This window comes from Cyprinus carpio, chromosome B13 (assembly GCF_018340385.1).
Source record: "Cyprinus carpio isolate SPL01 chromosome B13, ASM1834038v1, whole genome shotgun sequence".
NCBI classification, from domain to species: domain Eukaryota; kingdom Metazoa; phylum Chordata; class Actinopteri; order Cypriniformes; family Cyprinidae; genus Cyprinus; species Cyprinus carpio.
The window spans coordinates 16,168,190-16,194,133 of record NC_056609.1 but is presented as its reverse complement, the minus strand read 5'-3'; the positions used below and the strand labels follow the sequence as shown (position 1 = coordinate 16,194,133).

Here is a 25,944-nt window from a genome sequence, read left to right as displayed (position 1 = left end):
AATCGGCATACTAGAATGACTTCTGAAGGATCGGGTGACACTAAAGACTATATATTGAATCTAATGTGTCTAATTTTCTCACCATAACGAAAGCTCTGAACATCTTGTTGACTTTGATGTCAGTTACATTAACACATATTTGAACAATGCCTGCATTCCCATTTATATGGAAGCCCGTTTCCGCCACTGAATAAAAAATTAAAAAGGTTATTGCTACTTTTTATTTCACAATTCTGACATTTATTCCTCACAATTGCGAGTTTATATCTCGCAATTACGAGAAATAAAGTCAGAATTGTGAGACAAAAAAGTCACAATTACTGTTATGAAAACAGGTACTGTTATGAAAACAGGTTGCGAGTTATAAAGTCAGAATTGCGAGATATAAACTCACAATTACGAGAAATAAAGTCAGAATTGCCTGATATAAACTCACAATTACGAGAAATAAAGTCAGAATTGCCTGATATAAACTCACAATTACGAGAAATAAAGTCAGAATTGTGAGATTAAAAAGTCGCAATTGCGAGTTATAAAGTCAGAATTGCGAGATATAAACTCACAATTACGAGAAATAAAGTCAGAATTGCGAGATATAAACTCACAATTACGAGAAATAAAGTCAGAATTGCCTGATATAAACTCACAATTACGAGAAATAAAGTCAGAATTGCCTGATATAAACTCACAATTACGAGAAATAAAGTCAGAATTGTGAGATTAAAAGTCGCAATTGCGAGTTATAAAGTCGGAATTCTGACTTTTTTTCTCGCAATTGTGAGTTTATATCTCACAATTATGACTTTTTTTCTCTTGAATAGCCACACTTTCTCGCAAAGCACTATAGGAAACCACGAGATTGAACAGAAGAACAGAGACAGAACGCGGCAGTTTTCCTTACCTTTTTATCGTAAACAGAGCTTTATATGCCATTAACCGACGACAAGGTATGGTCATATTTACTCTTTGGTATGATAATCCTTTACGATTTACGTATGTTATTATAGAAGACTTTGGGCAAGTATAAAATCTGAATGTTTAACTAGCGCGTACTATGGTATACTAGCTCATGTAACGTTAGTTTAATCTTGGATGTTAATTGTCGGTTTTATGGAAAATTAAGTAGTTTTCTATCATTGCATAAAAACTGAGTGAAATAAGGTTTGCATACAGGGCTTGCTTTGATACGCACGGCACATATTAACCATAAGCCAGAAAACCATTTCGGTTTTCTGTCTTACATACTCGGTCTATGCTTAATATTGGCCTACCAGCCTCACTCTGCTTATGTTATTAATTTCCATTAAACTATCATTGCAGGATGGACGAATTAATCTTTTTTCTGAGGGAAAGGAATATTCCAGAAACCACCATAAAAAGGCTGGAGGACGACAAGGTAATATTGAAACAAACAATTTAACCCACTGAATAAATTAAGAGGACAGTTCACCTAAAAATAACAATAGTCATAATTTAGAGGAAATTACCAATTTAAGCCCACATTTGATTTAAGTCTACTTACAGTTTTATTTCTTATAAGAATTATTTAGAGTTTATTTTATAAAATATATGTTTTAAAGGGGTCATGAAATGGAAAATAAAAATCTGTATAGAGGTTGCTATTCAATTAAAATATTCTGCAGGTTTTATACCTCAAAAGTTCACATCTCAGTTTGAAATATGAATTTTGTGTTTTCCACCTTTTTGAAAAGCCAGAATTTGATACCACCCCATTCGTGATATAAAAATTTTCCTCTGCATGCCCCTTAACATGCAAATCAAGGAAGTGTTCTGTTGATGTGCTGCCCAGCCCCATGGAAGTACCACTGTGGTCCAGTAAAATATTAATGATAAATCATTGTCTGATGATGGATATCACAGTTTACTGATTTGAGAATCATTTTCCCTGATACCATTCCATCAGTCATGTCATGTATTTTTTACTGCCACCTTTCAAAATAAGAATGTCATTTCAGCAAGTGGAGCCAGGTATCATGCAAGCACAGAAATGTTAAGACTGATGAGTAGGATGAGAGAGAACTCTTGTGAAGAAATATTTACTTGATTTTGTAATGTGCATGTAAGATATTTTCTATGAATGTGTGAGGGTTCCAATTCATTAGCCGCTATATCTAGAAGAATAACAAAGTGCAGTAAATGGTAAAACTATTTTCGCTAGAAACCAGTATGTTTATGATTATGACAGTTGATTAAAATAATAGTAAATACCAATTTTCAGTATCAAGCAGCATAACAGACTGTTTTTGTAGAGCTTAAATAACTAGATCCTTTAGTTTAGCAACCAATTCTCAATATTAACTAGTTGCTTATGCATATTAACAATATTAACTACATGCATAGTACTAGGATATTGGCTGTTTATTAGTACTTATAAAACACATATTAATGCCTTATTCTGCATGTCCATATTTTAGATCCCTTAATCTTAAACCCCATACCAAAACTTAAGAAGCAAATTAGGAGTTTATTGAGGCAAAAGTCATTGTTTATATTAAGTTAATAGTGAGAATTGGTCCCCAAACTAAAGTGTGATTAAGTTACTAACAGCAGAGCCATACTTAGATTAAACATATAATGAGTACTCCTGTGGGAAAGATGAACACATTTAATAAATGTACACAAGCAAACACTTGTATTATACAATGCATTCAAACTGCTACACCTCAGATGTATGAGAAATTATCAGTAAATAATAATTTATTAATAACATTTTAGTTTAGTACTTTTACTGTATTGAAATATAAAGTATAACATAAGTATATTTATTTAAATACTTAACTAGTTATATACAAATTAAGTTAATTATTAATGGTATAACAATTAAATAATGCATTACATATTTTGAAATATTTTTAGATTTAATTTAACAACTATATTTAAGTTTTATCTTTAACTGTAAAAGCTGCTAAATATTTTCACCCAACACAGACTTGTTACTGCTGTAGTTTTGTTACTCTAAATTTAGTCTGACTCACTTAATGCACAGCTCTATTTTTGACTTTGAATCATCAGATATTTCATTCCATGTTATTTCATCACTGTCAGTCATAGCAATTAGCCCCAGAACAATTTATTTTTTACACTTGCGTTTGTCATTCTCGAAACAGTATAGGTGGCCGTTTGGTCCTCTTAGAAAAACATTCTAAATTTCTTCAAATTGTGAATGGATTATGTACAGAAAAAACTGCGCAAAGGGCACTCCGTAGCTGATTTTTACAGTTGACCGGAAATGACTGAGCTGGCTTATCTAAAACCAGGAAGTAACTGTGCCTATGGTCAAGTGTATGACTATAATCCATTTTTGGTTTAAGAATTGCATAATACTGAAAAAAATATATATATTTTTTGCAGATTGATGTCAGTGTCCTACTGCTAATGACTGATGACCAGATGAGAAGCTATTTTCCTTCATATGGAGACAGACTCGCAGTGATGGGGTTTTGCAGGAGGCAAGAAAGTGAGCCAACTTGCAGGAAGTCAAAGCTGTTTGAGCGCCTCAAATCAAAATTGAGCAAAAAGACAAAAAACTGACAGTTCACAAACTGAAACCCAAACAACTAGAAAAAACATTCTCAGCGTACTGTAAGAAAAGTTGAGATTGGGTGGATGCACTATGATGGGCAGGGCTTTGTTCAAATGAGAGCAAAAAAAGGAGGGGGAACAAGGAAGTTGAGTGTGCCCAAAAGACTGGAAAAGGGACGAACTGATGGAGGAGGCAATTCGTTTGGTTTTTTCCCAAATGGAAAAAATTCTCATGGGAGTATTTCTGAGTTTGAATTGGATCTAACAAATTATCAGGAAGTGTCACTAGATAAAGAAAGTACAGTGGGGGAAATGTATAATGCATCCAAGCTCACAATGATGAGGTTCTACCTGACAACAAAAAAGGTGGAGAGGGAAGAGGAAACAGAAAGTGAAGTGGAAATATCAGACACAATGGACAACTTACACAGTAATAACCAGGATCAAAGTCTTCCCACTTTTAGCAGAATGAATGACTTCTTTCAAGCTTCAGACACGGATGTAATTTTTGTGGAAAGTCCAGGCAATGATGCTGTATCTCTCTTGCATTCCACCGAGGATCTGAATGTTGCAGATGATGATCTGAATGTTCCTTTTCAAAGTTCTTCAATGACCTTACCAGATTACTCAGATACAAGCGATGTAGTGACAGTATTCACTGGTGACATCACTGGGATAGATGGACAAAACTTAGATGACACTTTGCCTCTGAGCCCAGAACCCATTGTTCCACACAAAAAAATTCTTGTTGTTCATCGCGGACAGATATTTTCTGAACTTATTGCACATTTCTGTGATGAAACCCTTCCACATACACAGAGTGAAGTAGAAGTGAAGTTGCTCCTCCCAAATGGACAGTTTGAGATGGGCCATGATGTTGGTGGAGTGTTCAGGGATTGCCTATCAGAGTTTTTGGCAGGAATTCTATGATCAATGCACGCTGGGGAACAATTTTAAAGTTCCCTTTCTTCGACATGATTTTGGCAAAGAAAAGTGGGAAAGTGTAGCCCCGGATAATTCTGTTCGGGCTGGAATAAAGAGAAATATCTCCCAATAAAACTTGCACCTGCAATCTTGCAGCAAGCAATAAAAGGATCTGTAAAAAGTGATCTGATTGAGAACTTTTTGAAATATGTCTCAGAAAATGAGTGTGCTGTGTTAGAAAGCTGCAGAACAGACTTCTGTAATGCAGACCAGGAGGAATTGCTTGAGATCTTAGACAACTACAGTTGTCGGAGAATTCCAACAGAAGAAAACTTCAAGCAAATTTTGCAAGAACTGGCACATAAAACTCTCATTCAAGAGCCTGCTTATGTTCTTGAACAGTGGGCAGGCATACTTGGACCTCTGAGCAAGGACCTTGAGGAAATTGAAGATGTGTACTGTGCATTACAACCAACGGTGAGGAAAATTGTGCGATCTCTCAAATTTCCTGAAACAATGAATATACACCAAAAGGACATTTCAAAGCACTTGACAACTTACTTGAGGGAGTGTGATGCAAAACGACAGTCTCTGTTTCTTAGATTCTGTACAGGATCAGATTTGTTTATAGGCAAAACTATAACAGTTGATTTCACAGACCTTAAAGGGTTTGAGAGAAGACCGGTGGCACACACCTGTGGCTGTTTCCTGAGGCTTTCAGTGCACTATGACAACTACCCAGATTTCAGGTCTGAAATGAACAAAATTCTTGAAAGCAATGTCTGGGTCATGGACATAGTTTAGTGGTACCACAATGAAATATTGGCAGATATGAGTTATGGCCGGCTCATATGCTAGCTATTTGTCTTGGGTCATTCTTCATACACTTACAATTATTTTACACATGTATAGAAAGTAGAACATTCACTTTAATTTGTCCACTTAGTTATTTCTGGTTATGTTGAATATTGAACAACCTTTTTTGTTTTTGAAGATTTACATTTCAATAGTGAACCATCTCCATTGTTTAGGTGCAACCGAGTGTTTACATTAAATTGTACAAGTTGTTTATGTCAACTGTTCATTCAAATAGGCGTTGAACTGTTAAAAATGTTTTAATGGTTCATTCTTCATACATTTACATACTGTACAATTATTTTACACATATACATAAAGTAAAAACAGTCACTTTAATTTGTTGACTTAGTTATTGCTGTTTATGTTGAATGTTGAACAACCTTATTTATGACTTTCAATAGTGAAAGTGCTCTTCATTGTTTAGGTACAAACTACTGTTTACATTAAATTGTACAAATTCTACATGTTACCGCTTCAGTGAGATGATGGCTTTGAATCATTATAATGTGTTCTTATACTATAATGCGTTCTTAACTTTGTGCTTGTATACAGTTGGGTATTGCATTATTGTGAACCCCTTTCACACATGCCATAGGTAAAACATTTTGAACAGTTTTATAAGATTGTTTTATTTGAAATCATATTAATATGGTTTGTTTTATTCTTACTTGTTCCACATTGTAATGTTTGGTTAACCACTCATGTATTAAACACAACACAACCTGCATATATGGTGCCAAGGTTTTCTTTTTTTTTTTTTTTTTTTTGCATTGAAGATGGAGTGAGTACCAAAAGCCAATAAATAATGCACATCAAAGTCTGACTTTTTTTTAAAGAATATTCTGAAGTTTTAAATTCTATTTCAGCTGTAGCGGCACACAAAACCTGACAGCCAATGTACCATGTAAAATTATTACAACCATTCAGGTTCATCAAGCCTGTTAAATGATTTATAGGACTACATAGATAATACTTATAATAATTTTAGGTTTTGTTTGGAGCAAAATATGTACCACAACAAGGCTGCATAATTAATAAACAAAATACGATAAAAAAAATTCAGTTTCGATCAAAATTTTATTTCAGGCATAATGCAAAATACATTATAATACCTATATAACCATTTTGTTCATATTATTTTCAATCACCTGCCCTTTAAACAGGGGGGAAAATCTATACATTTTGATCATTTTCAACACATAAATACTTTATTTTTGAGGTTCAAAACATTGTCTTGTACATCTAAAACAGGTTTGCTGTGCTTCATTTGTATTCAGGTTAGGCCTGAAAGTAATGATAGTGTATCACAAAAATGTTTGAAATCATGCAAAAAAATTTACATTACTGTAGTTGGAAAAACTTAGTTTATACATTAAAAAATAGTCTTTTTTTTTAGTATTCATTACATCTAGATGCTTGTGCATTTTCCCCTTTAATTCTGATGGTTGTGCTTTTGCCATGTTATAAGACTGAAAACAAACAGATCACAAATAAGATCTTGATTTGACATTATGCTGGCCTCCTTTGCACATGAGGATAGATATGAGGATGGTATGGAACAAATTATTTCTGCCCTCTGAAAACACAAAGCAACATCACTGTGATTTTATATCATCATGCACTGATTTATAATGGAGATTATTTACTGTACCTTGAGTAATGTGTCTAATAGACAAGGTGATCCTGAGGGGTGTATATAATGATGGGATGTAAATGTTTTTCCATCTGGATCCTCAGAGTAGGCTCATGGAGCCTGAGCCTACATGACACAATAGGGTTGTTAGCAATCAAATGCAATCAGTATCAACAAAACTCCATCTTTGAATTGCATGGGTGGCACATAAGCTGCATCAGAAGTTGTATTTATGCACTTAGTCTGTTAAATGCAGCTCATTGGTAGCATAATTGCATTTACAGTACAGTTGTAAATTGCAATACAATTGCAATTGCATCAATAATGTTATGAGGTTAATGTTTTAATTATTGAAATTTTGTGTAGAAATAATGTAGAAATATGACATGTCAGTAGCTGTCCCAAATTACATTGTACACTCTTACATTATGCACTGTGTGTCTAGTGTATGGCATTTAGACAACTTGCTTGTCATCACTTACATAATTAAAGGTGCAATGACTGAGTATATGAAGTGTCCAAAATACTGTGTTGGAATTTTTAAGTGTGAACACAATGTTTATAATGGCATATAATGGCATAAGCATATGAATTCGTATGCACCTACTGATTCATTCATTCATTCAGTACACATTAAGCTGCCTATTGTATCATCAGTGCTTTTCTTGGCTTTTCTCACCTGGGTGCTTTAGAGGTTGCAGGGCTTCATACAGTGGATAATGGTTAAATCTGTCAGCAATAAGCAATATGCATAATTTAGGGTTCACCATAAGGTTCAGCAAGACTTGAAAGTTTATTACAATAAAGGGTCTGGCCCATAATTGTAAAAAAAAAAAAAAAAATGAATTCCCTGAACATAAGCATGTTTAAATACAAATGACCATAAAGTGAAATATAACTTCTGCTCACCCTTAATCTTGATAGAGATAGAGATAGCACAATGGAAGTAAGGATGGGGATTGCAGAGCCTTTGAACTCAGAAACTTGTTTTGAGACTTGATTTGCCATTTCATGAAAAAAGAACAAATAAAAACAAATACAAATAATATTCAGACAAAAAGTAAAATTTTGTATAAAAAAAATTGCCTTGTGAATTGTTGTGACCTATAATAATATGGGAAAAACAACAACATCTTTCCTTTAAACATGTAAGGGACAATTTTAAATATCATTCTTGAGTGTCAGTATAACAAAAGACAAATGCAAAAATCTTTATGGTTAGATGAAATCTTTATGGCCAGATGGGTAGTTTTTAAAAATGTGAACTATAATTATGGAGACTTGCTTCTTAATTAGCATGGCCAGCCAGTTTGTGGGAAGTGTTTTTTCCTTGCAGAACTCTGCAAATGTAGTCCTTCTTACCTATGATTGGATTAAAAACACACTGGAATGTGATGCCAAAAGCTTTGCGATTCCATCCAGTGGTCCAAGGTTGCTTGGGTAGGGAGAGTAAGGCTGCAGTTCAACATCTACAGACACAGATATAAAATTCACTTAAGGAAATATTACTTTTATACCAATTTTGGTAATCTGAAATACTAAAACAATTTAAACAATACCTTTATCTTATAGTGAATGTTGTAGATTAGATTAGAATGGTGAATCTATTCCTCCAAATCCAGTCCTTGAAGGATCAGTTCACGAAGTTGAAGGTAAAGGTCCGTAATTTCATAAACATCATCTGACATGACAAGGTTATGCTCAGCCATGAGTTCTACACACAGTTGAAAGACATCCTCATCACAAGGGTAGTCTTTAAATAAACACTCCTCTTGGCAAATGCTCAGTTTTGTTTGTTCAACTGGATGCAAGAAATTCTGCACTCCATATAAACTGGGAACAGCAAACATTATTGAAGGTCGACCACTGGGAGCACGTGGGTTGTGAGTTGGCCGTATCCTGTGGCAATTCCAGGCACTGACTATTTCATCAAGCTCTTCCTTCATGAAAAAAAAAGAAATGGAACATATATTCTACATTGTCTTGCAATTGAATTAATAAAACTGCACATTGTAGGTTATGTAAATAAATATAATATTAAGTTATAATCAAACTTCAATACTCTCTTTAATGATAAAATTAACTCTGATAGTGAACAAAATTTATTACCTGTATAAAATGTTGGAAGCAAAACTGGATGAGACATTTGTCAGTGAAAGTATCAACAAAGTGTCCATCTTCTTTTAGCTGTTCAAAATGATCCATCCAAAATTGTATGCACTGGCTTCTCAAAGTGGACCACCATCGTTCAATTCTCTGGTTCCCAGTGCTTGGACCAAGAGTGACACATTCTGAACTCGCAGTGTCTCTGAAGAATGTCTGCATATCTGCTAAATGCGTATTTTCAGTTCCATGGTCAATGCGAATTCTTTGTGGAGATCCGTTATTCTCAGCAACAGCTTGTAGGAAATAACCTGCAATTACTCGTGGGTCATTGTTCGTTTTGTATGCTTCAAGCCAGATAATTTTTCTGGAAAAACCATCAATGCATCCGTTTATGCATATTCCGTAAGGTTTTAACTTATCATATCCGTCAATATGCCAAACATAGTTTGGCCCGCGACTGTTATACATGCGTCGCCGTAGACGACCGCGAGCACGCAGATCAACTCCTTGTCCATCTAACAGTCGCATCAACTGACGGACAGTTTTCTCTGTCTGTAATAATGCCGGACAGCCAACATTTCTGGTGCATCCAGCGATAGCCATGTTGTCGTCCCGATGTCTGTAGCTGCTGGTGTATAAAACGTGCCACTTCAGCCTCATCTGTTTTATTGCGTCTCCGCCACAACTGATTCCTGCACAACGTTCTTTTCAAGAGTCCGGAAACTAAGCTTTATGTTGTGTGATTCCTCCAATAAAATTATGATTTCTCTATTAGTGAAACCGCGCCGAAAATAAATCGCCTATAATATTTTCCATTTTTAGGCTATAGAATATGCAATCCTGCTGTCTTTGACACTCCAAGGTCAATCTCAGTACCAGGAAACTAGTTGTATCTCGCAATTCTGACTCTCACAACTCTGACTTTATAACTCGCAACTGCGACTTTTTGTCTCACAATTCTGACTTTATAACTCGCAATTCCGACTTTTTATCTCAAAATTCTGACTTTATAACTCGCAATTGCGACTTTTTATCTAAAAATTCTGACTTTATAACTCGCAATTGCGACTTTTTATCTCACAATTCTGACTTTATAACTCGCAATTGCGACTTTTTATCTAAAAATTCTGACTTTATTTCTCAGAACTGCGAGTTTATGTCTCGCAATTCTGACTTTATAACTCGCAATTTCGAGTTTGTATGACGCAACTGTGAGAAAAAAAGTCAGAATTGTGAGATAAAAAGTCGCAATAATCTTTTTTTAATTTTTTATTCAGTGGCGGAAACGGGCTTCCATACATTTACTTCCTATCTGGATTAACATAATGTCTAAAATAACATTTGTTAATAGACAATAAACACTACTACTACATAGCCAATGGAGGGCAGTATAAGCAAAGAGCTGCTGAGCTGTTTCTGCATGTTATCTAACAATTTGGGCAGATGGTATTTTTAGTAGGCTATCATTTATGAACATATTGCTCCTTTTGTTTTTGGATCTTCAATAACATTAAAAATGTATATACTAATAATTTCTGGATGTAAAAATGCTGAGGGATCAAAAAGTGGTTTAGATGGCACGAGAAGGTGTTGAGCTGTTCTACCTGAGAGGTGAAAGCACAATGAGTTCTCTCACAACAGCCCTTAAAGAATGATACAGTCAGCTGGTCTGCTCAGTCATATGTTTACAGAGTGGTGTGTGGGTTTAAAAAGGAAGTCCACAGATCTGTTGCCCGTACATTCTTGTGTAGAATGACACGTATAGTTGTGAAGAAGCAAGCCACATATTTTCAGAGCAAAGTGATGCTCGCTCATTAGACATTTATGGAATGAACTCAAATAGCCTTATTGTAGTGATGCATATCATAAACATTAAGATGAAAAGAGCAAGAAAGAGCTTAGTGACAACAAAAAAAAAAAAAAAAAATATTTCTAAACAGAATGACATTTCAAAAAATAAAATAGAAGGTCAAATGGATATGACAATTGTCTATAACATTACTTAGAATATTATTGTGGGATTAAAATGGAAACATTCAGTACAAATTTTCTTGGAAGAACTTTACTCAAGTTCATCTTGTTTTTTTATTCGGAAATTAAGATAAATGCATTTCAAATAAATTATTTTATATGTAGTGCCAAATTATTCCTATGGGTTACTTGCAATACAATGCAAGACAGTACAAAAAGTAATTATTAAAAGTATTTATACAAGTTATATACCATTTAAGTAAATCATGATACGTGTGTTCATACTAGAAACAACAACAACAAAATGAAAATAAACGGGTAAAATTGAAATTAGAATAAAGCAGTTTTTTTTTTTAGTTTTATTGTTTTTGCACTACTTAGGCAACAAAAACTTGTTCTTTTGAGTCAAATCTTTTAAATGGTCATTTGAGCCCGTTGCCAAAAAAGCAGTCTGAACGACTTGTTCAATAGAAGCATAAGTTACTTTAAAGTTACTTTAATAGCCGAAAAACAGAAATGTTACAAATAAAACACACACACACACACACACACACACACACACACACACACACACACACACACACACACACAAACTTTTCAGCCTAAATTTTAAATGAGTAAACAAAAAAAAAAAAAAAACCTTCAACGCACCAATATGTGCTTAAATAAAGCTTTCTGGAACGTCAGGATATGAAAAAGTAATAAAAAAAAACAGCATTCTTCCACCTTAGAAACATTGCCAAGCTAACCCTAACCCCTGATGCAGAAAAGCTAGTTCATGCGACCTCTAGACTGGACTATTGTAATGCACTGCTAGCTGGTTGTTCTGCATCTTCAATAAACTAGCTACAGGTAGTCCAAAAATGCAGCGGCCAGATCCTTAGCAGGTCAAGAAAATATGATCATATTACCCCAATTCTACAGTCTCAACTCTACCTATTAAGTTCCGTATCAGTTACCACACCACAACCCATCACGCTCCTTAAGGTCACAAAACTCTGGACTTTTGGTAGTACCTAGGATAGCAAAGTCCACTAAAGGAGGTAGAGCTTTTTTTGCATTTGGCTCCCAAACTCTGGAATAGCCTTCCAGATAATGGTTGGGGTTCAGACACACTTTCTCTGTTTAAATCTAGATCAAAAACACTTACATCTCTTTGGCCAAGCATTCAAATAATGCATCTCATAATTTTGGATTGCAATTATATCTGATCAAATGCGCATTATTATTCTTCAACTCTACTTGTTTGGAACAGCAGCTACGCTAATTATGTCTCTATTTGTTTCTCTGTTTTGTCACGGCTAGGATTTACACAAGCTTCAGTCTGGATCCAGAACATCTGAGAAGAGATGATGCCAACCCCTCAGAGGACCTCAGATGATGCTAACCCTTAAAACAACATACAGAACTTCCACATTTTGCTATAAGTTTGATTCCATCATATAATAATTGCTGTTAATAGTGTTCATCGTCTGTTTGATTACGTTTTTATTTGATTTTTCCGTACATTTCTGTCATATGTACATAAACTGACAGTCACCACTGATAAGCTACTACTAAATATTATAGAAACTTAATTGTATCGTAAAAAAGCGCTATACAAATAAACTTGAATTGAATTGAATGTAGCCTTCAAGAATAGTTGAACTGGTTTTTTGAACCGGTTCTTTGAAACGAACTGTTCAAAAGAACCGATTTAGTGGAATTGATTCAGATTTTTATTCACCAACAGAGAGCAGAGCACAAAACAAGCCCCCGGAAACAGCCTTCGTGCAACACGATTGGTGACTTGTCAGAGTGGCGTCATATACCCGCGCTTTGTTTGGAACGTCAGCTCGTTGGCGGGATTTAGGCTCCGGGAAGAGACAGGCAGCAATTGTTTTGAGATGTGAGTTTTACTATTAAATGACAGTAACACGTAATAAATATATAGTTAAGACACCTAATATCATTGTAATATATGTATTTAATGATAAATACGTAGGAGGATTGGTGTAAGAAAGCAAATGATGCTACTTAAACTATGAACTATGTTAGCTATTTAACCTAGCATTATTCAAGTTTAGAAATCATAGTTACTGTTTATGAACTCTCATCAGAACGGTAATTTACTGTGGTGTCTGTATTGGTATTTATTGATCATCAGCTATTTAGACTTATTATTATAATCGCTGCTGGTTTGTCAACGGTTTTGTATGGATGAAAGACGTCACATTATCCAGTTTTAGTAAACTTGTTGTTCAAACTCTGTCTAGATTTGCAATGCAGTTTCCAGGCAGAAGAAAGAAGCTGATAGGCAGCTCTCAGAATGATCTGTATGATCACTGTCTTCAGTTTTATGGTCAGCCTCCTCTAGAGAACATCTCTCTCACTGAGTTTGAAACCTTTGCAGTGGAGAGATTGAAATGTGAGTCATCTGCATGGTTCAGGTTTATAGAGCCTTCAAGTAAGAATTATTTTAATATGCTAATAATTTATTTGTATATATAAATACTATGTGCTTTTCCAAGTGCTCAAGACTGTCGAAAACCTTGGGGTGAGCTGTGTGAAAAATTCAGAACAATACACCAAGAAATTGGACGCTGAAATTTCAAGTCTGAACTTCCCACAAAAGGCAGAACTGGTGAGGACAACACATTCTTCATATACACTTTATTTCTTATGCTGCACGTACACTGCATACATTTTGTTAAAAGAAACATTTTCAAAATCTTCAAAAAGAATTTTTCTTTAATAAAGAGGACGGTAGGTATTTTTATTTTACTATATTGTGCACATAATTCATTAAAAAGTTATTAAATTTGTTTTACTTATGCTTTTTGAATTCTTTATATCGCTTTTTTTTTTCTTCCAATCTGCTCTAATAACCCAGAGTGAGCAAAAGGTTCAGGGAGGAATATCTGAATATGAGAAACGAAGAAAAGACCACATCTCCCATTTTATTCTGCGCTTGGCTTATTGTCAGACGTAAGTATTCTTAATGTGCAATTCAGCATGTACTTAAACAGATTCATTAATTATTTTGTTTTGGCCAGTTATCTTTTTTTTTTTGTGAATGATACTAATCTGTTTTTAAGTGTACTGAAACTTAAGCTATGAATGTGCATTTATGTAACATTTAAAATCTTAAGTTGAAGCTGAACTGTTTACAGACCTTTGTGCAGGGTTTTGCTCCAAAGGCATATTCTCTCGTTTATTGGCAAATTTTTGAAATGTAATGTATACATTTATAGAAACCATATGCTTTTATTTCATTTTAGGGAGGACCTTAGGCGATGGTTTATCCAACAGGAAATGGATCTTTTCCGCTACCGGTTTAATGACCTTCATTCAAAGCACAAGACTGACTTTTTGCATAAAAATAATTTGAAGTACGAGACGGTGAGACTCTTTTAAATATTAATTTAATTGTTGCAACATCCCCCAATTCCCCTTCTTTTGCTGATATTTGAAAAATCTGTGTATTTTATTATTTTAGATTACAAAAACTGAAAAATAACTAATAGCTAAATTGTTTTCTGCCCTAATCAGATTCAAAACTCTCATCCAGCTTCCCAATATATTGCTGACTAATCACTTTGTCCAATGTTTTGTAACTTGAAAGATGGAAATTGTTCATTGCATGCCCCTGCTAAAACCTTCATTTTCCTTTTTATGTGTTATTAGAAAGATCCCATCATGATCATTGATGTTTTAGATCTGTGATAGAGTGTGTTTTCACGTACAGTCCTGTAGGGGGCAGTTGTTCAACACTTAAAACATGGTTCATCTTTTAGTTCATGTCTTTTCAGTTCCACTCTCTTAACATTCCTAATATGATTTCAGAGCTATGCCTGAATGCTTGTGTTTTCTAGCCGTAAATAAATGCTAATGCCATTATGTCACTGAATAAATGCTAAATAATATATTTTGTCATAACCTTTTCACATGATAATTTAATCTGCTGTTTTTCTTTCACATTGCTCTCTGAATTGTGGTGATAAATGCTTTTTGTCTTTGTCAAATGTTGTCCCTGCTTTATCTCTTGTAGTTCGAACGACAAAAATGTCAACTGTGCATTTTTTCCCTTTCATTTTACAGGTAAGTGCAGAGGAGAAGAAAAGCCTACAAGACAAGCTCATTGCCTCCAGTTATGGATTAAGTGGAACCAAAGTTGAAGAACATGATGTCTACAAAGTAAGATAATTCTAAAATTATAAAAACGGTAGAGTTCTGAAAAATGAGTAACTTTTTGTAAAATTTGGCATACTAGAAATGTTCATTACAAATCATTAAATTCATTTAAACTAAGTTAAAGTTTATAATGCATGTTCTATGACTTGTAAGTGTTTGTTTAAACTAGAATTAGATATTTTAAAAATATTTGTTTATTGACCTGCCTGTAAATCTTTTAAAAATAAGCATGAGATGTAACACTTTAACGTTATGTTTGTGCTGTAGATTTAAAAATTATTGAAGTATATAACTACTTCTTTTTCTGTGTCAAAGGTGCCATTCCAGGATGCTCTGGATTTAGTGCGCACAAGGAAAGTCTACTTGCTGGCTGGAAATGCTTACATTCCCCACCATGAAATTGTCACGATTGTCCTTAATGACTTCCGAACAAGACTGTCCAAAGCACTTGCGGTAAGTAACAAAATTGGAGTCCCTTCACAAAACTATCAGTGACCACCACCAGAGGTTCATTTGTTAATGGTGAAATGGATGTTGTAAACTTTGAAGTGAGGCATTATTAGAAGGGATTTTGCTTTTGGTTTTGATTGGAAATGGTATCAGATAAAAAAACAAAAACAAAAAAAACACCCCACTCTTACCATTCATTTCTTCAATAAACCTCAAAGGTTTCCTATTTTCGAAGGGTTCATGGGGGGTTATTGTAAGCTACGGAAACAGAGCTTGTAGCTCTCAGTTAGAGTTGATGGGGGAACTGCGTTAAGGTGGTCTTGGATGACTAGAAAGGTAACGCGACAGAGAGGTTATAGCAGTCATGATATTGCTTTTTTTTAAGGTGTGAAAGAGTGGGCGTAAGAGAGGATAGTTTGGAGAGGCTTAACGCAAAGTGCTTGATGGCACACACTGAGAAGTCATGGGTCATTTCCACCCTCAGACGGAGATTAAAAGGCGGCTAGGAGATGGAGGAGGTCACAGGGAGGGTTGTTGGTCAGGAAATCAAAAGCAGCTTTTCTGTTAGCTCCTGCCAAGATTGCTGTAACCCACCACGGAGGCGTCTTGATTTCTTCCCCCAACTCTGCCAAATGGCAGCAAAATGTGCTTCACTGCGATAGGCTATTATCTTTTGAAAAACGACGCTTGTGTTTGTGTTCCTACCATTGAGTTTCTCCCCTTGCATCATACTTATAATGCATGTTAATGTAATGTGTGTCAGGATATTCCCAGCAGACAGCACACTGAAGGCATTTCATGCTTGACGTGGAGCATGAGCTTTGCTGCTTCCTTGTTGTCTTTTGTTCAGTAGCACAAGCTCAAATATTAAAAAAGTATACAGGATCAAACGGGCTTTAATCTTTTGAAAATAGTAAGGCACTGTACTGGAAATGCTATTGAAGAAATGTATTACAATATATACAGACACATGGGGTCAGGTCATTTTTTATTTTTTTTTGAAAGAAATACTTTTATTTAGCAAGAATGCATTAAGCTAATCAAAAGTGACAGTAAACCATTTATAATGTTATAAAAGTTTAAAAATAAATGCTTTACTTTTAAACTTTACATTTTCACCAAAGATTCTAAAAAACATGGTTTTCACAGCATTGATAACACTGAAGAAATGCTTCATGAGCAGCAAATCAGTATATTAGAATGATTTCTGTAGGATCATGTGACACTGAAGACTGGAGACTGCTGGAAATTCAGCTTTGCCATCACAGAAATACATTTCCTAAAAAAAAATATTATTTCACTGAGGTTATGTATAAAATAACACTCTAAATATGAAGTGCAGTTTAAATATTTAATTCATCAGCAGAACGGTGTGGTGACTGTTAAGGTAATAGCCGCCTGTTTGTCATCTTCACTCCATTAATATCCGAGACTCAAATGAGAGTTCCTGTGATGGTAAACAATGCAGCAGCAGGTTTAATTGCTGCTATAACTGGAGAAATTAAAATGTGCACAGGATATAGGGAACAATAATAAATCGGGCAGCTTTGTGAACTCAGATTACTTAACAACATTAGTCTGCCCAGCTTGGGTTTAATTGGGCATTTTAATTGAAACTGGGGAGCGGTTGTGTTCGGTTGATCGCTGGTAAGTGGAGAAGAGACAGGCTTGGTGCATTTAGTGTTGGCATGTAGTCTGCATAAATTTCCTTGTGCTTCTGGGATTGAACGTTCTTTGTGCTAGTTGAAGATGGTTTGTAGGAAATGTGTTTTGTGTTGTGCTGTTTCTGAGTTTTATGTCACACCTGAATGTTGGGCATTATGATATGTCATAGATGGATGATGCAAAATTAAGAAAGGCTTGTCTCAGCATGTTAAATTATCTTTCAGCTTGGCAGATTTTTTTTTTTCCGTCATCTACATGCCATCTCGTCAAGGCTGGCCATCATAGTGAGTCTGCCAGGCAGTTGGACAGCTGGTGGGATGGGTTTTATTTCGGCGTAATGTCCTCAGAAAAGTCATTTAAATTATTATTCGTAAGCTCTTGTCCTACCGAAGCGGGGAATAGACACTGCTAGTCAACAGTCTCCCTCCTGCCAGTATATTGAAGCTGTATAAGCCCGCGCATTAATCCATCGTGGCTAATGAAAACATATGCTGCCTGCACATTTTCTTTTTGATGGCGTTCAGGATGGCCACGCTGGAAGAAAATGAAATGTGTCAATCTTCATATTCTCGTCGACTCCATAAATCAGGCCTGGAATGGGTCTTTTATGATACTCAGAATAATTTCCAGTGAGATTGTCTGAAATCAATTGCCTGGTTCAAAATCCTTTTCCATGCATCACCTAGTTTAACTCTGAATGTCCGTTTTAGTAAAGCTGCCATTGACCAGTAATTGTTGCAGGTGAATATTTCCAAAAGTGAGAGAATGCATTCATTTTCTATGTGTTTTTTTTTAGTAACAGTGTGTTTATTTAAAGGGTTAGTTCACTTAAAAATGAAAATTAGGCTGCGTTTTACTCACTCCTGAGGCATGCTAGGTGTATATGACTTTCTTCTTTCAGATGAATCCAATTGAGTTATATTAAAAATTCTTTGATCTATCAAGCTGTTTCATGGCACTCAACGGGTGTTGCATTGCTTCAGTTCAAAAGACATGAAATAAAAAGCAACCTTCCATAAAATAAAGTCTCACAAGTGTCTGAACAAGTGTCTGAACAAAGGCCTCCTGTCGTGAATCAATGTGTTTCTGTAAGAAAAACATCCATATTCAAAACATAATAATCACTTTAATCTTGCTTGCGCTCACTGTTAAAAATAATATTTCTTCTTTAAATTCATTTTGTGAAATATAAACATTTAAATGGTGTCTGTTGAAGAACAGGAAATTATAATGAATATGTTATGGTGCATGTATTTAGCAAAATGCCCCCTCTACTGTTTATTTTTCTCATCTGACTAATTAGTTTATGGTGACACCAAATGTTTTTTTCTGAGGTAAATGTGACATTACTTGACATTGTTTACAAGCTGTCATATTGATGTCTTTGTGCGACTGAAACACTGATTGAGCGATTGGCGTTACAAGAGTTGTAAAGTTGTACTCTTTCTTTTAACTTAACTCCGGATGTTTAGTCATGTTTATTTTGTGCTGAAACTGGTATTAATGTCGAAGAGATGATCGCGCTGCCACGTCTGTTGATCGAGGCGCTACAGCGATCTGTCACTTCACATTAAACAGCTCCAAAACAGCATTAATTGTTTAAAAACTGCAATACAATGGAAAAGATTTGAAATCTGAGACTTTATTTCATATTAAAAGTACCAAAGCATAATGCTTATTGCGATTTATTGGATGGGAAGTGCCCTTCAACGTTCTGTCCATTAACTGAAAACAGGCTAGACTAATCTTGGGATTCTTGGGATTTAAGAATTGATATTGTTCCGTAAAAATAAGAATCAATTAATATCAATATATCGATAATTTTTAACCCAGCCCTAGTGTCTAATAGGGCTGAAATGATTAGTCGACATTATCGACAATGTTGACAAAAAAAAAATTGTCGACAAATATTTTTTGTTATCGAGTAGTCGTTTGATTTAATTTGACCTAATTTAGAGCCTGCAATAATGCGGTTTGACCAGTGTGGTGCTGTAGTGCAAGACTGTAATTCAGCCCTCCTCGATGCAATTCAAGAGAAGAAGAGATACAGCGCTCAGCGCTGCTTCAGAGAAACGCACCTGAGCCGAACCGAATGGCATTTGGATATGAAAATATGACGCGCTATTTCCTCTAAATAACGAAATAAACAACAGCAACAACAACAAAACAGTCTTCAGTGTCACATGGTCCTTCAGAAATCATTCTAATAAGCTGATTTGCTGCTCAAGAAACATTTATTATTATTATTATTATTATTATTATTATTATTATTATTATTATCAATATTTAAAAAAGTAGAGTACATTTTTTTTCAGGATTCTTTGATGAATATAAAGATCCAGAGATCAGAATTTATCTGAAATAAAAAGCTTTTGTAACATTACATGCAATACCATTCAAAAGCTTGGAGTAAATATCTTTTTTTTTTTTTTTTATTGGGGTGGGGGGGATTATTGTAGAAATTAATACTTCTATTTAGCAAGGATGCTTTAAATTGACATAGACATTTATAATGTTACAAAAGATTTCTATTTTAGATAAATGCTGATCTTCTGAACTTTCTATTCATCAAAGAAACCTGAGAAATTCTGTTCAGCTGTTTTCAGCAACAACAACAACAACAACAATAATAATAATAATAAGTGTTTTTTGGAGCAGCAAATCAGTACATTAGAATGATTTCTGAAGGATCATGTGACTCGAGTAATGATGCTAAAAATTACATAATAAATTACATTTTAAAATATATTCAAATAAAAAACAGCTATTTTAAATAGTAAAAAATCTTTCAAAATCTTTTTTGCTGTACTTTGGATCAAATACATGCAGGTTTGATAGTGGTAGTTTGACTGGTAGTGTATATTTTGAATAAAATTGTTTATCCAAAAATAAAACATCTAATCACTTACCCTTATTTTGTTTCTTATCCATATTATATACTTACGAAAGGAGATGTTAGGCAGAATAATGTGTCATTCAGTTAATTTTCATATAGTAATTAAATGGTTAATAAGAAGGTTTCTCTGTCATCTCATTTTGTGTGTCAAATATATTTATTTGTATAAATTAATTGTATAATAATTGTAATTACATAATATTATTTCCCAAAGCTGAAGTGATTAGACTCTTTTATTTATTTGTTATGTATAACAGTATTTTAACTAATTGCAAGAGCTGAATAATGTCAAATTCTATTGATTAATCAGTGAAACAATAAACGATTAGTCGATTAATCGTTCTAATAATCGTTATATTAATTGATTATCAAAATAATTGTTTGTTGCAGCCCTAGTGTCTAAACCGATTAAGGTCTATAAATGGATCTATAAATGATGTTGATCTGTGTCTGGATGGTGGACATTGCTATTTTCCTGCTTATTTCCTTGTTTCATTGACTGTCTGACAAACCAGCTGAAACTTGGTTTCTTTGGAAAGTTCCAAAGGTTCTCCTGGCAGGCAAGCTGCAACTTGCCAATTATGATTTAAAAGCCTTGCGTAGTGTTCGATATTTAAAAGCGCGGTCACCAGCCAGCAGAACGAGGTGAAATACAAAGGTAGTCATGTAGAGTTAATTGTGTCCATGACGAACAAACAGAACGTCTGACATGGGGATCCATTCTTAATCAAAGCTGAGCTGCGGCTTATGGTCCGACATTTAAAGCGCTATTTCCATCAAAGTCAATGTAGTTCCCTCTCGTTGTTCAAAAGTCATCATGGATGAAGCAGCTCGCTCTGCAAATGTTCAACACTTTTTGAAAATAAGACCTCTAATATAATGAGCCTGTCCATTGACAGAAGATTATTATTAGCCTGAGCCTTATAAAGCATGTTAGAGACCGCACCATCTCACTAATTCTTTTTCTGTCATATTGGTAATGAGGTTTGGTTTAAAGCTTCAGTGTTCTTGACTTTCACACTGTTCCTATGATTCATTTTTTATGTTCTTTTCAGGGCTCAATAATATATATATATTTTTTTTTTGGCTGGTCAGGCAAGTAGTTCAGTATTACAGTAGTTCACATTATGCAAGTATGCTGCCAGTGCTGCACAAGCTCGCGGCACCAGGGTTCAAAGTCCGAAGCGGGAGGAAAATCTGCGCTGAAACTGTGTTGCTCGTCAGTTTCTCAGTAACATTTTTATACATTTTTACAGGGCACGTGACAATGCAATACGTGCGACAAACGTCTTCTCAAATTCGTATTGAAAATCATTAATGAATCTGCTGTTGTCAACAAAAAGAAGCACTGAGGTCCGCCAATTTAAAGCTGAGAAAAAGCAAGAACTCCATCATCATTCATAAATGTTAGTATTGTAATTTTACTGTTGTTCTTGAAAATACTATAAAAGACAATAGTGATAATAATAATTACAACAACTCCATTTATTCAATTTATTTTTTTCTCAAGAAATATCTGCATACACATGAAACCATGAAACCGATACAAAACTATGTAGTATACATGCCAGACCAGTATGTGGTGCTGTAATTCTGCCACAGAGATACACTCGTTCATTGTTTGTTCATGTTGTTGCTGTTACATGACATAACGTTAGCGATGTCTTGACTGGGGCGAGATGCGGGGTGATTAACAAGATCTTAGGTCAATGCTGTGTTCTGTTAATGCGTGAACTTCATTATTTAAAGTGCACTTGCCGTCCAATAATAACTTTTTGATAAAAAAAGTATCAGCTTTAAAGTTATTCAAAATTCATAAAGAAATACAAACAATAAATACAGCTTTTTTTTGGCGCTCTTATGCGGCAGGCGTGATTGCGTTAGCGCCTCAGTTCAAGCGGCAAGTAACCCATTTAATCTTTCTCTTTACTAATATAGTACATAAGGAACATGAATTAACATCAAGAGGCAGGCTATTTTATAAGAGCCTACAGTACAACTGACTGAAATGTCTCATGTAAAAGCTCATTCGTTTCAAACTGCAGGAAAACATGTAAACATTGCAACGTAATATACATTTACCTCAGAATAACCATTCGGTGTCCATAAGCTCATCAGTCAGCTAGAAAAATAACTATTAAGAGGAGCATTTTGCTATATTTATGCGCTGTTGCATTTTAATATTTTTACTTAAAGTGTTGTCTGCATGATTCAACTCCTATAAAATTGCATTTTACTAATTAAGAAAAACAGACTGAAAGTGTGAAAGACATACACTCTTAAAAATAAAGGTGCTTATAAGGTTCTTCACAGAACCATTTTTGGTTCCACAAAGAAGCATTCAGTCAAAGGTTTTTTTAAAGAACCATCTCTTTCTCAACTTTTTATAATACGAAGAACCTTCTTTCGCCACAAAGAACCTTTTGTGAAACGTAAAGATGTTAAAGGTTCTTTATGAAACCATTTAGACAAAAAAGGTTCTTCTATGGCATCGTGAAGCACCTTTACTTTTAAGAGTGTATGACAACATTTACAGGATGCATTGAGGAGGAGCCCAAACTACACTCAGTGGTCAAGTGATGCTTATGGTTCATGAAATTGGTACAGATTCTGTGTAATAAACATTTCTTTGTGACTGTAATTTTCAAGTTGGAAAATACATTTAGTTCCCATTTTAAGTGAACCTTAGTTTCCAGGTCATCTACAATTTTAATCTAATGGATTAAAATGCTCATAAAGTCAAGAAAATAAAGCATGACATGATTGAAATGTTAAAATTTAAATAATCACTTTTATCACAAGAAACCAAATGTTTACATTTATAAGACATAATAGGATGTCTAGCAAACGTATGATGTAGTGACATTTCGGCACTGGCCCGGGCAAGTGGCAGTTCCATCAACATGCTGAAGATCTCTTACAAACTCCATATGGTTGATCTTTGCTTCTTTAATAATTGGCACTTGTACTCCAGAAAATGAGAGAGAATTAATTAGTTAGTTATATGTTTTCTCTGGATGTTTTATAGATTTAATCACCAGCCAAGTTTGCTGACTTGATCATGTCAGTGTTCTTTTTCTCATTAAACAGAGCTAGTCCTAATTATGAATCTAAAAATATATCATAAGTGGCCCCTCTGTGCTGTCTGATCTTTTGTTTTTACCTTGATTTGCAGGATTTTGACTTCCAAAACTAAACTTGACTGAAAGAAAAGGCTGTCTTTCACTGAACAGTAGAAAGTTTCACATCTTAAAATAGATACTGGCAATTTGGAGCATGCATAAATCTTTCATTGTTAGAAGTGTTTGTGAGAGGGGAAACTTTGACACAAGAGTTTAAGATATTTGAAAGTTGGATTCTGTGTTCATTGGAGAGTTATTACTTTAATTAATTTGGCGCAAAATAATACATGTTTAATTAACTCTGTTTAAATATTATTTTAAATTATTTTAAAAAATTCATTCTTCTTTAAAAAAAGAAGTTTGCAGCAAGTTTGTTGTCCTGTTTTGTGTTTTTGAGCATCATCACACATACAGAGGTGCGTTTGTCATATCAGCCATAAATGTGACCTCTATTTATGCTAATATATCATCCATCATCATTTGTGTTTACATTAGATCCAATTAAACCAGATAATTTCACATACACCTTTTCAGCCATGTTTTTCTCTTTTGACTGTCAACCAGAAATGCCATTATCAATTTCTTTTGGCTGAAATCACGGAGCATCTCTAATTACTGTATTTACCGTAACACAGTAATGTTATGCCTCCAATACCTTTGCTGTATTCATGTGATAAGATTGTAAATGGCCTCCAAAGATACTTTCTTTTAATCAGTTTTTCCACACTGACTGATTCCAGGTTCTTCTCTTTAATTTTGTGAAGTGTTTCTTTTTATCACCAGGCTGTGAAATATTACCTTATCGCTAGGCATCACACACTTTTCCAAAGTAAAGCTTGGCCTAATTGATTGTCACCTAGGCAGAGTAGAGAAACACAAGCACTTCCACTCTGCCTGCCAACAATTCAATTGAAGTTGTCAATCCAGAGCCCAATTTTATCCATTTGGCTGTAGCTGGCGTGTCTGGCTAGGGCTGTGGAGGTGCCGATGGATGGATGGACACATGCTGAAGAACATGGCAATGGCAAACTCTCAATCATGCTGGGTCCTTCCGTAACTGAAAGGCCATCTCGAGCAGTTGAAGGTTTATTTTCCCTTGTCCTCTCGGGTGATTAATGAGCAAGCATAGCTGTTGTGTGTCCAGACGAAGGGCTGATGCATTCCTTGCTTCATTATCTGATCAATGCGGAGGGACTCTGATAACAACTTGAGTCAACAAAGCTTAGGGATTGGCTCAGATATATATATTCTTTTATTTTTTTGGAAAGCGGTTCGCATCAGTGAGTAATGAGTATCTGTTTCACGCTGAATAGCCTAATATTTAACTGTATCTTAATTAAGTCAAGTATTTAAATAAAATTCCCTCATGGAAATTAATCAGTTGGCTTATAAATGAACTTAAATTAACTATATATGCAGCCATGTGATAATGCTGTCTGCTAGTGCATTAAGCAGTAAATTATAACAGGATTGTTAATGGATGGATAAATGCACTTTAATGATTTTAAATAGAACCTTCAGTGCAAATCAGCATCTATTGTTCTGCGCACAAATATTTAACAAAGCATTCACAAAAGATGCTGGACTACATAGAGTGCAAATGCAAAGTGACTGTAACCTGTTATTTTAAATTCTGTGGTCAAAGCTTTGTCAGGGCTTCAGATATGAAAGCAGACTCTCCCTCAGGCTCTTAATTATTGATTTATCATGCTTTTGTGAGAATACTATGGTAAAAGATGGTACTATGGTATAGAAAAATTGTATTCTAAACTACAAATACACACAAATATTACAGCTTAATTATAACTGTATATACAGCAAATATTACAACTGTTTTCAGCATTAATAATTTGTTTATGAAGTACCAAATCAACATATTATCAACATGATTTTTTTTTTTTTTAAGGATCATGTGACACTGAAGACTGGAGTAAAGGCTATGGAAAATCATTTTTGCCATCAAAACAATACATTACATTTTAAAATCGATATCTTTAAGATGTCTTAAATAGATTGTGCCATTTCTTGATAGTTAAAGCATTTGAAAAGTCTTTGTGCTGTATATTTCTTGGTAGTCAAACCAGTGCATCCTCTTACAAAATTTATTCGCACTGCAGGTAAAATGGTTACAAAACATTCTCTGCCCATCTGGTGTACCGGCCAAATAACGACACTGATGGGAAACTAGAAAGGTTTTGCATTGTATAATGGCATCTAACTGGAGAGTTAGCACTTATGTCAATGAGGCCTTTTAAGCACTGGCTTATTCCACCAAACATCTTGAGGCAGTGTGAAGAGAATGTGCAATTAGAAACACATCCGCTTCTGTATTTTTAATTGTCTTTCATTCTCGCTCAAGACATTCTACCCACAAGTTTGCAGTCCAGTGGTCTTGTGCTGTTGATTTATGAATGTGTAATGGCAGGCTGGAGATCTCTCCCACTCTGTGCTGTGCCAAATTTCCTGATGAATGCTGGAGGAGAGAGATGACCTCCTTGTGGGATCCAGATAACAAGATTGATTTGGGTTCCTTGTCGGCAAGTCTTGCCTGGGATGTAATGATGCGAGCGCTCCATGCATTTATCAAAGCTCCACTTGTAGTC

The 25,944-nt window shown here is 34.8% G+C and overlaps 1 protein-coding gene and 2 long non-coding RNA genes across 4 annotated transcripts in view; 2 read left to right on the top strand and 1 right to left on the bottom strand.

The window, feature by feature from the left end:
- Positions 1-901: 901 nt before the first annotated feature.
- Positions 902-3,531, top strand: LOC122139420. The gene is made up of 3 exons (XR_006156256.1): positions 902-947; positions 1,321-1,396; positions 3,373-3,531. It is a non-coding gene; the product is annotated as an uncharacterized LOC122139420 (long non-coding RNA).
- Positions 3,532-6,550: 3,019 nt separating this feature from the next.
- On the bottom strand, positions 6,551-9,600 carry LOC109047072. Of its 2 annotated transcripts, XR_006156255.1 has the most exons (7): positions 9,068-9,600; positions 8,518-8,898; positions 8,321-8,427; positions 7,868-7,953; positions 7,638-7,687; positions 6,977-7,084; positions 6,551-6,901 (listed from the first exon to the last, which is right to left on the bottom strand). It is a non-coding gene; the product is annotated as an uncharacterized LOC109047072 (long non-coding RNA). The 2 variants fall into 2 exon arrangements; XR_006156254.1 differs by having other exon boundaries at positions 6,551-7,084.
- A 3,176-nt stretch (positions 9,601-12,776) lies between these two features.
- The window catches only part of LOC109100411 (DNA primase large subunit-like), a 63,208-nt gene continuing 50,040 nt past the window's right edge, over positions 12,777-25,944 (top strand). The window contains exons 1-7 of the mRNA XM_042736879.1: positions 12,777-12,923; positions 13,291-13,442; positions 13,546-13,658; positions 13,908-14,002; positions 14,296-14,416; positions 15,116-15,211; positions 15,524-15,661. Of these exons, the coding sequence (XP_042592813.1) occupies positions 13,298-13,442; positions 13,546-13,658; positions 13,908-14,002; positions 14,296-14,416; positions 15,116-15,211; positions 15,524-15,661 (708 nt within the window). The 5' untranslated portion in view covers positions 12,777-12,923; positions 13,291-13,297. The remainder of the gene's footprint in view (positions 12,924-13,290; positions 13,443-13,545; positions 13,659-13,907; positions 14,003-14,295; positions 14,417-15,115; positions 15,212-15,523; positions 15,662-25,944) is intronic.